The sequence below is a fragment of the Leptonychotes weddellii genome, chromosome 6 (genome assembly GCF_054177405.1).
Source record: "Leptonychotes weddellii isolate Sample4059 chromosome 6, ASM5417740v2, whole genome shotgun sequence".
Classification (NCBI taxonomy): domain Eukaryota; kingdom Metazoa; phylum Chordata; class Mammalia; order Carnivora; family Phocidae; genus Leptonychotes; species Leptonychotes weddellii.
Genome location: NC_138374.1, coordinates 135648386 through 135664678, shown reverse-complemented (window position 1 = coordinate 135664678; position 16293 = coordinate 135648386). Strand labels below are relative to the sequence as shown.

Here is a 16293-nt window from a genome sequence, read left to right as displayed (position 1 = left end):
TTCTGTGGAGCTTTATGAGCACCTCCATCGGGGACATGCTCTTGGCTTCTCCTCTGCTTCTGGCCGGTCCTGAGGCGGACACAGAACACAGATCGAAGAGACAAGTGAGCAAGGAGTTGAGAAGGGCTCGTGTGGGAAGCTGAGGAGGGCACAGACCAGGCTGGTTTGGGTGGGATGGGATGGGGAAGGCAACACTTCCTTTACAATCCCTCTGGGAGGACTGCCTGGAGGAGGAGGATGTGAAGGATGCTAGAAGATGGCGGGGTGACTGGCATGTACACAGGTTGCTCCCTGCTTTCTGTTAAATACCCACCTCCTTCAGAGCTGCTCTGGCTTCCACATGCTTCAGGGTCCCAGGAAGAGTTGTCAGTATGCACAGCCTCGAAGAGAAGGTCTCTCCACGGACCCTTGCCATGGACTCCAGTTGGCTGTCACTCCTGCGTTCCCCGCCAGTGTCCTGTAAACTTCCGGGATGAGTGGCTTGGGTCTCCCCTTCCCCTGTTCTTGGGCATGTGTGTCCCAGGTGACAAGTGAACTGAAGCAGGCAGGACAGGAGAGATCAGGAGCAGACAGAGCCCAGAGTTTGCAGCCCCGGAGGCCCGTCTCCACTGTGCTGGCGCGGCCCACTGAAGGCCACCACATTGGGACCCTATTGGGACCCCGCTCCCACGGCCGTTAATTACAGAGCCTGCGCCTCTGGGCTCCCTTGGCTCCCGCAGCAAATTAACATTCCGTGCCCCTCGCACGCGGAGGATGAACCAAGTTAGATGGATCGATTCAGCAGCTGGTTGGAGCCGCTTTACTTTACACAGGATTGATCCAGATGACCCCGACTTGGGGCCTCCAGAAGCGCCTTTGCGGGAAATCTTTTTAATGGAGATTAATTGGAAAAGCCTAGAATGTCCTAGTTGTGGCTACATATCAACACTCGTGTAGAGATGTACATTCACAGAAGCAAGCGCACAAGGCACGTGAACGCAAACCAGGACACACGTAACCCCCAGCATGCGCGCACATGCACACCGAATAGCTGCCTTGCACTTCCCGACTCACCCGGCGGGGCTGACGCTCTGCAGAGCGGCATCTCGGATCCGCCACCGGGTCCACTTTGGTCTTTCTGAATCTAGACCTCTCTTTTGTCTCTGTCCAGTCTCTCTCAACAGCGTAGAAGTTTCTGGAGGGAGGGGAGAGGAATGCCCAGTGTTTAATTTTTAAAGAGATATAACCTTAGTTCTGATTTCTTTCTGTGCCTGAATTCCAGCCACTTCCAACTGCTCACTGGTCTTTTATGTCTCCCCGTCTTGGCTCAGGCTGTTCCCTTTGTCTGGATGCCTTCCCCCAGTTCCCTGGCTATTGAAACCCTCTTGTCGTCAGGGCTCAATGCACTTCTCAGTAAGTGTATATTTATTGAATATCCACTGTGTGCCAAGCAAGGCCTCCAACGTCCAACCTGTATGAGTGGAGGAGGCCAGAGCTCACGAAGGCCGATGCGGTGTGGGTCTCGTCCCACAGGAAGACCGGGGTGCAAGTCAGATGTGTGAAAAATGCAGTGTTTTCAGTGCTCTAAGGTACTTCCCTGCCTGTTTCTCCTCCATCATCATGCTGTGCTGCCCACATGGTCGGATACGTCTCCTAGACTGTAAGCTGGGTGGCAGGACCAGCCCAGAGCCCAGGACGGGGCTTGCTACGCGGTAGACGCTAACGACACGTTTACGGAATGAATGGGTAAATATTGAATTGAATTGCATTGACTTTGGGCTTAGTTGCTTTATCCATTAATCGTTGATTCAGATACTCAAACAACAGGCATTTACTGAGCACCTACTGTGTGCAAAGCACTTTTGTACTAGTCGCTTTGGAAGGGATGTGCATGTAAGATTATATCTGTTGTCTCAGAGAGTTTACAACCTAGTCTTGTGGAAAAGGAGCCAGAATAAAATACAGTATTGCTATAGACTAAGCTACGGGTCTAAATCAACACGATTATATGTTCAGCCCCCATTGCTGACTTGTTGAGTTTCATGATTAATTGCCCTGGGACAGAAGTTTTCCTTATATCTTTGACTTCCATCCTAGACCATTTTTTTGACCTGTTCTTTCTCTGTCCCTGTACTTTGTGCAGAATTTCTTCCTTTAAACTTTGGTACTGCAAACTATTTCAGTCCACCTTGACCGAACTGTTACGAATTGATTATTTGATAGGTGTGCGTCTAAGTGAGAGGAGAATGTATGAAGTGTGTGAATGGAATCCTAAAGCACCAGAACTGAAAGAGACCTTAAATACTACCCAGAGTCCTCTGGAATACTGCTGACAGGCAATCATCCACCCTTATCTGAACACCTCGAGATGGGGAGCACACGGCCATGTGCTAGCGGAAAGTTCTTCTATGGTCACTAATGTCGGGCGTGGGGGCTCGTAATGAAGGCCCAGGAGGGCTCCCGGGGAGACACCTGTGTCTGCCTAGTCAGCCTTTCTCAGAGACACTGGTGGGGAGCGGGGGCCAGGGTGGAGGCATCTGTCCACGCCCTGTGTCTTCCGCCTGGCTCCTTGAGTCAGACAGTCCATCTGGAGGTGCTAGAGAAATCTGAGGTCATCTGTGATGAAGAGTTCCCGGCTGTGGAAGGAGATAAAGTCTAACTCCTGGATCTGCTGGGCTCTTTCTTTCTTTTTAATTTTGAGGGGAGGGGGGCATGAGGGGTGCAGGGATACGATAAAGCTCGTTCAACTTAGACATGGACAGGTGTCCTGAGGAGCCCCTCCCTGGCGAGAGAAGAGCGAGTGTTCTTCTGGCTCTCAGTGTCAGGGTAAGGGAGGGAATGTCCCCCTTACTCCTGCCTGTCCCCCTCCCCAGTCTTCTGGATTTCTGAGTTGATGCTATTTATTCTGGACACCATTCCTGAAAGTGCCAGGAGCCTCTCCGGAGAGGGTCTGGGGAGCAGCCTGCATTTCTTACTGGGCTTTGAGCCTGCTGGGGGGTCTCGGGGGTCCCATTCTGGCTGCTCTCAGATGGTACTCGGAAGGAGCCACGTTCATGAGAGGGTAAGAGAATGTTTCAGCCAGCAGAGGAGTAGAGCTTCTGCTTGTCCGTGGGGAGGCCCTGTGCCCGTGTGCCGGAGGGCCCCGGGGCAGGGAATGGGGTTGGACCCCGGGACCGGCAGGGTGGTGGGAGGTGAGGGCTGGCGCACCGACCCCCTCTGGCAGGCACCCCGAGGACGCCTGTGGAGGGAGCTGGGTGCTTCCGTCACTCGGGCCATCCTCTCTGTGGGGAGAGACCAGGCCTGGCCCTCAGCTGCCCCTGGAGTCACCTCATTCTCTCCTCCTCCCCCTCCTTGGCTAATCCTTTCAGAAATCCCTTCCCTTTCTCAAGGATTTTACTCCTTTCAGTTGACCTAAATGCTCAAGGCCTTCAGATGAGGCCGGAGGGTGGCCTCAGATCCCGCCCCTCGCCGCTGGCCCCAGGCCTGTGTCCTCTCCCAGCTGTCTCATGACTTTCTCCCACCCTCTCACTCCCCGGCTTTATCCATCTTCCCAGCCTCTTTTCTGTAACTGGCCTCTCGCTGCCCCTTTCCCTCCCTTCGTTTAGTGAAGGAGGGTTTCCAGGGAAGGACTGGTCGCCCCTCCTTTGCTCGGCCATCATGCAGGACAAGCAGGGTCCGGGCGGCATGCAGACGGGGCCTCGGTAGCTGGGAGGCTGGCTCAGAAGCCACCGGGGACTTGGACACAGGTCCACCCCGAATACCTGTCTCCTTTTCTGACCCTCGGTTTCTTCAAATAAAGGTGTTGGATGGTGATCACGGCCCTGTCCCGCTCTGACCTTTGGATTCTCTTTCTGGTGTAATTTTCTTGTTTCCCTTTCATGTCTTGTTCCCTTCACTCATGCCACAGTGACACCTCAGCTCCTTCCTTCCCGCACCTTGAAACATCCCTTCCTCCCCCCCCCTTCCTGCCTCCGACTTCCTCTTCATCTGCCTTGCTCTCTGCTTTCTGTCCTGACCTCTGTCACTGTCCGTGTCTCCGCTCCCTTTCCTCCCACTCTGGGGCTTGGGGACTGCTGGAGGGCAGCAGGTGCAGGACCGGGGGCTGGGGGGCAGGGGCAGAGGGTCTGCTTCCTTTGCTGCCTTCCCCTCAGTTCCTGGTGCCTGGCCCCATCTCTTCGGCCTCTGGCTCCGTGGCTGTCCCGGCCTCTGATGTCCTTCTCCTCCCCTCTCTGTCTGTGCGCGTCCTCTTATCCTCTGTCTCCTATCGGAGCTAAGTCCTTGCCAGCCACCTGCCTCCTCTCCCGCACCGCCCTTCCCTTGCCCACTGAAGCCAGATTGAAATTCGGTTTTTCAGCAGAACGTCCACCCTCCCTGCCGCCCCCCTTCCCACTCCCACTGTCATACCTGCTCCAGCCAACCCCACTTGGGCTCTCCGTGCCCTTGTCCTTCCCATAAAACATTCTCAGGGGCCCTGCCAGGGCACATTTGCATAGAGTTGTCAGATCAGGTCTGGCCCAGGTGTCACCGGGCTGGCAGGACAGAGGGGCTGGAGGTCCAAATGGGAGCGGGGGAGGGGGCGTGTTTCCAGCTGCACCTGCCAGTCTTTGTTAGTTCAGGAGCTCAAAGTCCTTGTGAGTGGGTCTGGGCAGGCAGGTCGCTTCAGAGACCAGGACTGCCTGCCTGCCCTCCGCCCTCCCTTTTCCCACCGTGAACCTAGGGGAGGGGAGGTAAGGAACACCGATGGGGAATGCCGTGCAGGGGAAGCAAAGAATGTCCTTCCTCCCCTCTGCTGGGTCACCATCTGGGTCTTCTGAGCCACTGTCCTCGTGTCACAAACCCACGACCTCCCTCGGCACCTGCTGGGAGCAAGTGCCAGGGTGGCGCAGATGCATCCCACCCCCCACAGTCCACGAGGGACGGGCACAGGGCTGAGTCCTTGGAGGGTCTTTGAGGTCTGGCTGAGGCCAAGGAGAGCCGGTGAGGCCGTAGAATCTTAGAACATCAGAGCCAGAGGCCCTTAGGGGCCAAGTATTCGGCTCCCTCGCTTTATAGTTTAAGGAAGCTGAGACCCAGAGAAGTGAAGTGACCTCCCCAAAGTCACACAGCCAGATGGGGGCAGAGGCAGGACCACATAAGCCCCCATCTCGTGACTTCTGGCCCAGAGCGCAGCTGTCCCTCCCTGGCAGGCGGTGCTGGGCCCGTTCCCCTGCCTCTTTCAGATTTCTGTCCCTGCTTTTCTGTGACCAATCCAGTGGCCCAGACCAATAAACTCATGTTCCCTGTCCCTGTGAGTACCAGCCGGGCCCCGGGGCCAGCCTCCACAGCCAGCCTTTGTGGTCTGCTCAAATGCAAGGAAACCAGGCCAGATTGTGGCCACTTGTAAAATCCCATCTGGTCCCTGGAAAGATTCCCCTTTGGCCGTCCCTACCATACCCTAGCCTTGGAGATGGGCATCAGGCTGGCTTGGCCAGGCAGGTCGGGGGGAGGGAGGAGAGACCAGTTCTATTGCCTGTGGCTTGGCGTCCAGGTGGGAAGGTGGGGAAGCTTGGTGGGTAGGTTGAGTCAGGACACTGAGGCCCCTGCTGCCCAGGGTGACTTTTTCACTTCCGGCCGTGAAATGGATCCTGGCCGGCAGCAGGGTTGGGTGGTGATAGACGGAATGTTTGCAAACTTGTCTGGGGCTTCAGCTGGTCTCTGTATCACCTGGTGTCTACTCACACCTGAGGTTACCTGCTGGGAGCTTCCTGACCCCTGGTTCTTCACCTGTCAGAGCTTCTCGAAAGCCACACCACATTTCGACATTGTCTGATTCTGGGCTGGACTCTGTATGCACCAGATCAGCAGAGCCCCAGCCCCCATGCCTGTCAGCCCCAGCGGTCTGGTCCCAGGGTCCCGAGCCCTCGTCTGTCTGCCTCTGTGTGTCCCTGCACACTGCCCCACCTTCTGTCTTTCTCCTCCGTGCCCTTGCGTGGCCCGCCCCAGCCAGCACCCCTCCTGCCCTCCCTCCCTTCTGCCTTCTCTCCTCTTCTATCAAAAGTGCAAATCTCCCTTTCTCCTCTCCTTTCCCCTCTGCTGGGCCAGCCTGGAGAATCGCAATCCTCTTTTCTCGGTGAGATGAGAGAAGTCAACGGGAGGGGCCCTCCCTGGCTGTTGTATTTTTCATAGAGCAGGAAGGGAATGGCTGGGCTGGGGGAGAAAGTCTGGGGGGACGGGGGGGTGGCGAAGATGTGAGAGCAGGGAGGGGGCAGCGTGGTAGGAGGAGGGGTGGAGTGTGGAGAGATTTAGTTCCATCTGAAAGCTGTCGGTGCAAATCAAAGGCTTTCCTTTGAACCAGCAGCAATCTGGAGTGTAGAGCGTGGGGACTGCTCCGCCCAGGGGGCTCATTACTGCGTGTTTGATAAATCCGGGGAGACAGGGCCTGGCCTCCACCAACCCCTCTCCTGCAGCCTGGCCTCCTCGGCTTCCTCGTGTGCTTGGCCCCCGTCCCTCTCTGGTTCCTGGCTGGCCTGGCGGGCAGGGCTCTGGGAACATGACCGTCAGGGCACGAGTGCCAGGACACAGGTGCAGAATGCGGTTGTGTGAGAGCAGGTGTGCACACGTGTGTGCACCAGGGGGTGTGTGTGCTTACGCGTCACGGCGTGTGCGTGCCCACAAGACGTGTGTAGGGCGTGTCTGAGAATCTGTGAGCATCTCCGGCCTCTAGGATAGAGCTGGAGGTCACTTCTAGCTCTGAATCAGAAATGGGACTCGCCCTCTGTCCTCACCAGGCCCAGCGGGAACGGGGGATGACCCTGGGGCAGTAGGCCTCTCCTGGCCTAACTCTGGGGAGCAGAGCTGGAAGACAGTGTCCCCTGGGAGACGTGGGCTGAGGAGGGGAGGAGGAGAGGGTCTCCGAGGGGAGGGGGCAGCATCGAGGGGAGGTGCCAAGGTACCAGGGGACCAGTTTGCGCAATGGCTGGTCTGGGCCGGCAGGTCCCGGTGGTGGTGAGAGGGGGGAAGACAGCAGTAGCCCGGCCGGTGCCGTGGCATTCTGGGAGCCAGGTGTCCTGGCCCCTGGCTTTGCTTACTGGCCCCACTACTCACCAGTTGTGTGGCTGGAGGGAGGTGGCTCTTCTCCGAGCCTCAAATCCTTACTGGGGAGAACAATGGCCCCGCCTCATGGGCTGTCGTGTGCAGGAAGGGAGCTAGCCTCGGGGAGGTGCTTGGCCCGGCGACTGGCACTTCATAGGCAGGGCTGTTTGTTACAGCTCCTGATGGTGGACGTTAGTGGCTGTAACGCTTGGGGTCTTGCGAGTCACTGAAACCTCTCTGGGTGCCGTTGACGTCGTTCCAGCCTTGGGAACCACTCTCCCTCCATGTAAGGATATTCCGGTCGAGCTTCTCCTGCGGCTGGTGGTGGGAGAAGGCGAATGGCCTCGGGGTGCTGGCCAGCCCCAGATTGAGGAGACTGCCCTCCCCAGAGGCCAACAGGATTAAGTTGGAAGTCGGAGGTGTCCAGTGGGGACCAGAAGTAGGGGGCGGGAGCCGTGAGTCCGGTGCCTCCAGGGAATGCTTCTTAGATGCTCCTGGGGCGTGGCACGGTGCCAAGAGCAGGAGCCCTGCTGCCGAGAAGCCCCGAGTCCGTCCCCATCTCTGCCACTAAATAATGTCTGTATCTTAAGCACCCGGAGCCTCATTTCCCCTTTGTATAAAATGGACATAATAACTGCCCTGTGCAGTGGATTATGATGCTGGGAGTGATGTCTGTAACGCATCTGCCTGGTGCCTGGCAAGTAGCTGGCATCTTATAATTGGGAGTTATCATTATTAAGGGCCGCTGCTCGGATTGAGGGGACAAGAAAGGTAAATCAAAGCGTCTCTGTTCTCCAGGGGCTCCCAGGAGAGTGGGAGAGACAGAAACGCACACATGAGTAACTTTTAATCCAAAGCAGGCTGGGAGAAGTGCTCTAACCAGAAGCCCAAACAATGTGGGAAGAATGGGGGAGGGAGCTCTGACAAGTCTAGCCCAGGAGCTTTGAGTTCGGGTGGGGGGGGGGGCAGGGAGGGAGGGGCGTGGGGAAGAGGCTGGGAATAGGGGTTTCTGCAGCTCTGACCCCTCCTCAAATTGTGCGAGAAGCGCAGAGCGCCCCCCCCAGGACCCTCCTCATTTCTCCCCAGGGTCCCTCCGTGTTCCCCTTGCCCTCCGACCCTGTTCTGCTGTTCACCTGCCCCCAAACCCTGGCTGAGCCTCCCGGGAGTCTCCTGTCCCGTGGCGCCCTGGAAGTGGGGGGCACCAGGAGTCTGGGACCCCAGCCTCACTGCATGAGTCTAAAGGGGAGACGTGCACCAGACATGGGGGTCCTGGCCCCATGGCCACGCTGGGTCCCCGCCCCTGCCCTCCGCCTCTCCCCCTCCATCTTCAGGACCTCGGCCTTCCTTCTCCTCTGCCTTGGCCTGTGGCACTCAGGGTCTTTGTGTCAGCGGGTCCTGCCTGCTGTCTTTCCCTCTGGTTGCCCGTCTCGGGCCTGCCTCTTCCTCTCCTGGCCTCCTCCTCACCAAGATCCGCCTTGCCTGGTGCTTGTCCTCCAGTCTCCTCCGTGTCCCTGGCTCTCCCCGGCCTCCGCGTGGGTGTCTGGCTCTGTGCCCTGCCCCGACAGCCTCCCCTCAGGCTGTGTGGCCCTGTGCCTGCGGCCGCGTGTCCTTCCCCGCCTGTCTTCGTGATGGTTGCTAAGGCTTCCCCTGCACCTGTAACTGCGTCGGAGGACAGGGAGGCCACGGATCAAAGCCTGTGGGAATTCACTTGGGAGCCCACCCGCAGATTCGCACTGGCCCCAGGCTGGAGCTGCCGGGCAGGGCGGGCGAGGCTGGACAATGGTCGGGGTCTGTCTGCGGTCAGGCTCACCCGAGTCCCCTCCCGCCGCCGTGGGCCATGCCCCTGCATTTCTGTTCCGCGCTGGCTTTATTTCCTGCGAGCGGGGCGCGGGCCCAGGCGGGACTGCAGTCTGCCCCCCATGCCCCCCGCCCCCAGGCTGCAGCGCGGGCTGGGCTCTGCTCGGCCACAGCTGGTGGAGGCCTGGGCCCCCAGGGCCTCGGAGGCATATGTGTGTGTGTCCTTGATAGGCCACCGGGACTGGCTCTGGGTGCCTTTGTGACATGCGGGGGCATCCCCAGTACCTCCTTCTTTGTCGCAACGCCACCAGGACGCGTCTGCCCTTTTGCTGTGGTGCCCTGTCCAGTGTCTGTCCCTCACTGCTCACTTTCTAGGCTTCCCCTCAGCGATCCCATCATTGCATCAGAACCTTGGGTCCTGCCTCCTTACCCCTCCCAGCTCTAGTCCACACTCCCTCCCCCAGGGAGCCTCTCAGGACTGACTGCGCCCTGCCCAGCGCTGTTCCTGTGCCTCTGCAGGGAGAACCTAGCCTGTCCCTCCACGACCCTGCCCTGTCTGTGCATCCGCTGGAACCTGGGAGCCTGACCAGGGCAGGCGAGCTCTGCCCTCTGCCTCCTTTCCTTGACTGGGGGGCGGTGGGGGTGGGGTCACACGGCAGGATCTCTCACTGCTTCAGAACACCTGCCATGGGCCTGGCAGCCGGGCCCCACGCTGGGTGAGGGGCCAGAGCTCTGAGGCACACAGCCTGGACTCGAGTCTCCTGGGCTCGGGGCAGGGACGGGCAGTGCCGCAGGGGCCATAGGATCGCGGAGGTGAGAAGTGAGTAAAAGGGGCTCTCAGGGCTCATGGGAAGTCCAGGAAGACTTCCCAGAGGAAGTAACTCTTCGAATCCCGAGGGAGTGGGGGCAACAGTGTCTCCCCACCGCCCCCCACCCCCCGGAACGGGCTGTGCAAGGCCCTGGAAGGGGGGCAGAAGCCTGGGGTGTGCAGAGAGGAGTGGAGCCTGTCTCAGGCCCGGTCTTGACTGCAGGGGCTGTGGCGGGGGGGGGGGGTGCGGGAAGACTCGCTTGTGAGTTTTGCAGGGTCAGGATCTAGGGGCCTTCCCATCGAGTATGATTCCCGAGACCTCTTCATTTTCCCTGCTCTCTGGACTCTTCAGTCATTGCTTCCACGTCGTCTCGATGGCTACTGCCTTCTCTGTCATGTCCTTGCTCGGGTTTCCAGGGGCACCTCTAACCATCTAGCTGCCCGGGACAGATAAGGGCCATAGTTGCCAGTTAGTGGGCATGGGCAAGGGTTTGTACCAGGCCGGTCATACCCCTCATCCCGTTAGCCTCCAGAGAACCCGGGAGGAGGGCATTATCACACCCCGCAGTACCGGTGAGGAAGTGAGGCTCCGAGAGGGACTTGGCCAAGGTCACGGTTAGGAAGCGGCAGAGGCATTACGCAAACCTGTCTGCTCCTACACCTGTGCCCCTGAAAGGGCCCCGCGGTCCTTGTGCAGACCCGTCACGTACAGGCGAGCGGGCTGGGGAAGCTGCAGTGCGCCTCCGTCCTGCCCGCTCCCCATCTCTGACTCTGACCACAAGGGCTCCCCCCATCCTGCCCGCTCGCTCCCCGTGGACAAAGAGCAGCTTCTCAGTGTTTGCTGGAGACTTCGCCGGGAGAACAGGGTGTCCGGGTCCCATTTCCACGCTCAGGAAAGCCGTGAATACGAGTCCCATCTCTGGGCCGGGGTAACGGGCCACCCCACTCCCAAGCCCTTGACTTGGGCTCCGGGGCCATGGGAAGGACAAACGTGCATGTGGGGAGCTTGCAGTGTGGAGCTGCCCTGGAGAATGCGCAAGGATATGAATACATTTGAATAATAATGAGGGCAATGCCTGAATTAACAATGCTGGCTGCTCACCTGACCCACCCCTCCCCCAGGATCCCGGCACCTGCCGCTGGAGTCCTGGGAAATGTGGGTGAACCTCACCCTTGGCTTCTCTGGGAGCCACAGACGGCGGCCAGGTCAGCAGAGTTGGGGGTCGCTAACTTCCTGGATTTGTACAGTTAACCGAGAGGGAAGAGGCTGCCTCGTGTATCAAATCATACGCTGGCCGTCATTCCCAGCCCTGCCCCCTCTCTCTTGGTCCCCTTTGTGTGCAGCAGACAACGTGGACGTCAGATGTCCAGGGAGACTCAGAGGGAGGAGATCGCATGGCCCTTGGCTGTAGGGGAGAAGCTCCTCTTCTGTTAGAACGGACAAGGCAAACACCTCCCTTCACCGGCTGCGTTCTACCCCATTATAAAAACACGGGCATAAACTCTTAGAGTCTGGGACAAGAAATGCATGGATAGAGCTGTGATGGCAGGACTGGGAGATGGGACAAGCTGTGTCTGTCCGAGGAGCTAAGGGATCAATCCAGGAGGGCTTCCTGGAAGAAGGGAATGTGGGGCCAGTTTGGAAAGAAGGGGAGACATGGAGTGGGAGGAGGAGACAGAAGGGAGGGGACAAGACCTGGGGCCTGTCTCTGGTGGCTTAGAGGGAGGTCTCAGAAGGGGGGGGACAAGTTCCCTCTGCTTACACACTGGAGTGATGGAGCATCAGAGGCATTGATTGTGGAAAGGGTTGGATTTGGGGATTGTGGTCTCTGCAGAGACGTGGGAGCTGGAGAGGGAAAGAAGAGGAAGGAGTCCCCTGAGCTGTGGGCAAAGCTGATTTCGGTCACAGTGGTGTGACAGATTGGGGATGAAGCTAGGAAGCCCCAGACCTCTCCCTTTGCCACCTCCCCCCTTCCCACAGCCTGCCCCACCCGCGGGACCAGGGCTGGCTCGCTGGGGGTGGGGGCTGGGGGTTGGGGCAGCCACAGTCCAATTCCCTGCTCCATTTAGGCTCCACAATTAAAGGCAATTACTCTGCAGCTCTCTAATCAAACGCTCCCGGCCGGGCTGCCAGCCGGGCTGCCATGTGTGGCTCAGCAGCCGGAGGGAGGGACGAGCAAAGTCACACGCACGCCTGGCTCCCACTGCGTGGGCGGCGGGGCGCGGGCCAGTGTGTCCGTGTGTGCCCACGCTTGCCCCGGAGCTCGGGGGCAAGGGGCAGACGTGCGGGACGCGGCGGGTGTGCCGAGAAGTGGGCTCCGAGGTTTGCTGGTGGCACTCGGAGCCCCGGGAAGCCGGTGTTCAGCCATGTGCGGTGCCTGCCCGGGGAATCTGCCCTGTGTGCCCACTGGGCACGTCGTGGGGGGCTGTCCCTGCGTGGCGGCCCATGTGTGCTACCTCGTGGCGGCTTGCGTGACACGTGCAGGCAGGGGTGCGGTGCGTATTCATGCCCTGGGATTGCAGGGGTGGTGCACGACCAGCAGCTTTGGTCACGGATGCAGCACCTGGGAACAGGGGTCGGGGTGAGGCGGCGGGTGGCGGAACAGGACCCGGGCCTGGAGGGCCGAGGCTCAGGCTCTGAATCCGCACTCTGCCCCTCATTCACGCTCACCCCCCGGGCCTCCGTGTCCTGTCTGTGGCACGAGAGGGTGGCAGGAGCCCCATCTCAAGCCTTTATATAACACTGCGCCGCTCTCTCTGATTGCTGAGCGCCTCCACTCCTGAAACCCGTTCCCCTGGGCCAGGGGGGAGGAAGGAATCCAGGGCGGGCACGTGGCTTCTTGGCGGGAAGGGGCTGGGCTGAAGTGGGGCAGGGACGGGAGGGCAGGGTGGGGGCCTGGGAGGGTGGCCCCCTGGTGGAGCCCCTTCCCTCCTGCACGTCCTTACCCAGTGCCGGCTTGGCTTTGCCAGGGACCCAGACCCGCTTCAGCCAGGAGCCGGCCGACCAGACTGTGGTGGCAGGACAGCGGGCCGTGCTCCCCTGCGTGCTGCTCAACTACTCGGGCATCGTGCAGTGGACCAAGGATGGCCTGGCGCTGGGCATGGGCCAGGGCCTCAAAGGTGAGTGGGCTGCCCACCGGGCTGGCACCCAGACTGTCCCGCTCGCCTAGCTCCTCACCGCGCTCCTCACTGCGCTCCCTCTCCGTGCTCCAGCCTCCCCTCTCCCATTTGAGTGCGGGCAGCCTTGCCCTCTCCCCCTGAGCTCCAGACTCCCTCCTGCCCCAGCCCAGGCCACGTCTGCTCCGAGGCCAGAAACCCCTTGTAACCTCAGCCTGGGCGCTTACGCACGTGTTCATCCAAGAAGCCTGTATCAGGCGCCGTGCAGCCCGCGCTGAGGCTACCTAGCGATTCAGTCAAGCAGGACGGACGAACGACCTCCTGTATTCCAGAACAAGTAAAGGGACTTTTGGGAAGGCCTCCTGGCCGTGCTGAGGGGGAAGCCCCCGGGTTCTGGAGCTGCCTCTGCCACCTGTGAGCGGGGCTACTTAGGAAAGCCGCCGCACCTCTCTGGTCTTCGTCCACCACTGTGTAAGAGAGCCGTAGTCGTCACGGGCCTGTGCACGGCGCTCGTGAGTGTTGAACCAAATGAGAGATGGTGTTTTGTGAAAAGCCACGGCAGGCCTGAAAGCAGTGTGATGCCGAAAGCCCAGGAGGGGCTGTATATTTTTATTCTTTCTGTTGTCTGGGGCTTAAAATTATTGGCTGTGGGTTCTGCATATTAGCACAGGTAGGGGAAATTTGTCCGTGTAGAGAAAGAGATAGGCTAGTGGATCTACTGATGATAGAAAGAAAGAGAAACTGGGAGAGAGAGATCAATAGATATGGAGTGAGAAGGATCGATAACCCCTGGGCAGAGGGAGATAATGGGAGGGAGCCGGTGGGGAGCCCGGGAGAGGGGGACAGGGGAGGGGGTGCGAGCCTGCAGGGGAGGGCAGGGGAGGCTGAGCCAGAGGGGGCCAGAGGCTCAGAGGCCCACCTGCCACAGCCGTGGCTTCTCCAGGGACCGCGTGGGTCAGGGGCTCCTTCAGGGGCAGGAGCTGCCTCATCCGTCCCCCGCGTCGCGGGTACGGCGAGGCCTTGGCCTGCCTTGGCTCCCCCCGGCCCCAGGGAACCCCATCTGTGCTGCAATGCCCTATATTTCCAGCGCCCACATGCCCTCCCCCTCTTTTCTCTTGGCTTTTTTCCTCTTCCTTTCCTATTATTATGAGAGACGTTTGTCTGCAAACAGCTCCAGAGATTTCTGCTCCTCTCCCCCTTCTGTCTCCCTGTTGCTCCTGCTGCAGGGCCCCCAGACTCACTGTAGGACGTTGTGACATCGGGGTGTCACACCTGGGACTGCGGACGGGGTCCCAGGCCAGGGAGGAGGGAGGAGAGAGGAGAGGTGGCCTGGGCGGGACGCAGCCCCCGCCGTGGGGCGAGGGGATGAGACCTGGGGACAGAGAGAAGCCTGGCGGGCAGGGCGGTCTGGGCTGGGTCCCAGGCCGGTTCCCAGGCTGGGGCGGGGCTCACCTCGCTCGCCCTTTGTGTCCCTGCAGCCTGGCCGCGGTACCGGGTCGTGGGCTCTGCGGATGCTGGGCAGTACAACCTGGAGATCACGGACGCCGAGCTGTCTGACGACGCCTCCTACGAGTGCCAGGCCACGGAGGCCGCCCTGCGCTCACGGCGGGCCAAGCTCACCGTGCTCAGTAATGCCCCAGCCCCTCCTCTCGCTCTTTCCCTCCTGTCCCCTTGACTCCTCCCTCCTTCCTGGCCTCAGGCCTGTCCCCACTGCCCCCCAGATCCTTCTCTAAACTTCTTCCAAAGCCAAGTCCAATAGAAGAGGGTGAAGCGGGCACGTGGGCCCCCCTGGCGGGACCACGGGTGCACGAGGCCTGGCATCCTCTGTGCGCAGCTGGATTGGGCTCTGCCTGCGGGACACGAGGCTCCCCAGGGCAGAGCAGTTGGGGTGCTGGAGATGCATCCACTCCTGGCCCAGGCTTGTCAGTGAGGGAACTTCTCCCGTCCTCCCCCTCTGCTGCCCCAGCCCCAGCAGCTGCCCCGGGGGCTCCTTTTCCTCCTCACTCAACCCCTACTGCCCTTCACCACTCCTTCCCTCCCTGGGCACTGAGGTTGCCCTGGAGGCCCTTCTGGGAGCCAAGGAGCAAGACCGGAAGGAACAAGACCCGAGGGCTGAGCACTGGGATGGTGGGCTGGGTCCTGCTGGCGCCAAGCAGATGTCCCTCTGTGAGAACACCGGGGCCATTTGCAGAATGAGGGGACTGGACCCTGCAGGAGCTCCCTCCAGCCTGGTGCCCTCCCTGGCCTCGGCCTCTGCTCTGCTTCCTTCTGCCCATGACCCTCCCTCTTCCTTTTGTCCTCCGTGCTGTCCAGTTCCTTTCTCCTGCCTTCATTTGATCTGTCCTGCTCCCTCTTTTCCATCCCTTTGCCTGAAATCTGTGACCTGGGAATGCCCCTGGAAGGGATGGGGGGAGAGGAGCAGAGACCGTGAGCTTGGACACAGGAAGGTTTTACCTGGGGGGAGGGTGGGAGTGAGAAGGTGACAGGAAGTCATCCTTGTGTCAGGGAAGGGCTGGACTGGGAGCTGGGAGTCAGGAGCCCAGGGCCATTTGGCGCTGTGACCCTGAAGAGGTCATGACCCCTGGGTATCAGCTTGCTCATCAATAAGGTGGTATCACCCTTTTCTCAGCTGCTTTGCTGCTCCTGCCCAGGAAGCTGTGAACCGCGAGAGCTTGGGCACTGAGGTGTCAGGGTGTCAAGGCCCCGCAGGGCTAGGACTCTAGCCTGGCGCGGGGCTCGCTCTTCCTGTCTGGTGAGCAAGGCACAGGACTGAGGTTAGGGAAAGAGAGTCAGGTGGCCGCCAGGGATGGGCGTGGGGCGCCATGACCGCACTTCCCGTCCCTCCTGGGGTGTGTGTGAGCCCGCGCCAGCCCGGGCCATCTAAGGGAGTCACGAGATTCTGGGGAGTCCGTCCGTCTTCTTTTCCCTCCCTAACCGCCTCGGTTGTGGGTTCTGGAGGTACTGCGTCTGACCCGGAGAACTCCCATCCTAACAAGGAGCCCCTGGTACTCCCTTCCCTCTCCTGCCCCAGACCTCCAAAGACAGAGAAATAAAGATGAAAAAAAGGCCAGCTAAACCCCTAGGTACTGCAGGAATGGGGCTTATAATGGCATCCAGTGGCTTGGTTCATTTAAGGAAGGCTTCCTGGAAGAGGAGAGTATCAATGGGGACCCTAGGTGGAGGAGTACCTTGTTTAAAAGCTTGCAAGCCACTGAGGGGAGTTTGGGGGGCATGAGGGGCAGGGACAGGCCCCAAGAGGGAAAGAGGTGAGAGGTTCGTGCTTGCTCATCGCTCTCCCAGACGCCCTGCCACCTGCAGCCGCATGCAGGCCCAGAAGACAGGCTGTGTCTCGAATGCTCCCTGCTCACCTGGTTACGTACACCTTCGTCACGGCACCGGAGCCCGGAGACTGGGCAGGGCAGAGTCGAGAGTGGGCTGCGTCCAGTGCCTGGTAGACCCCTCATCTGCAGCCACAGCCCTTGGTGGTCTCCCTGCCCCCACCCCAGGCCAGGCTTTCCTTC

At 60.0% G+C, this 16293-nt stretch overlaps 1 protein-coding gene across 3 annotated transcripts in view; it reads left to right on the top strand.

Moving 5' to 3' along the window:
• Window positions 1-16293, top strand: part of KIRREL1 (kirre like nephrin family adhesion molecule 1) — an 87474-nt gene that overhangs the window by 55429 nt on the left and 15752 nt on the right. For 2 of the 3 annotated variants that reach the window (XM_081825361.1, XM_081825360.1), the window contains exons 2-3: window positions 12626-12775; window positions 14251-14400. In XM_081825361.1, coding sequence (XP_081681487.1) covers window positions 12626-12775; window positions 14251-14400 — 300 coding nt within the window. Of the gene's footprint in view, window positions 1-1603; window positions 1726-12625; window positions 12776-14250; window positions 14401-16293 lie in introns of those variants that run through there. The other variant, XM_081825362.1, reaches the window with a different exon arrangement.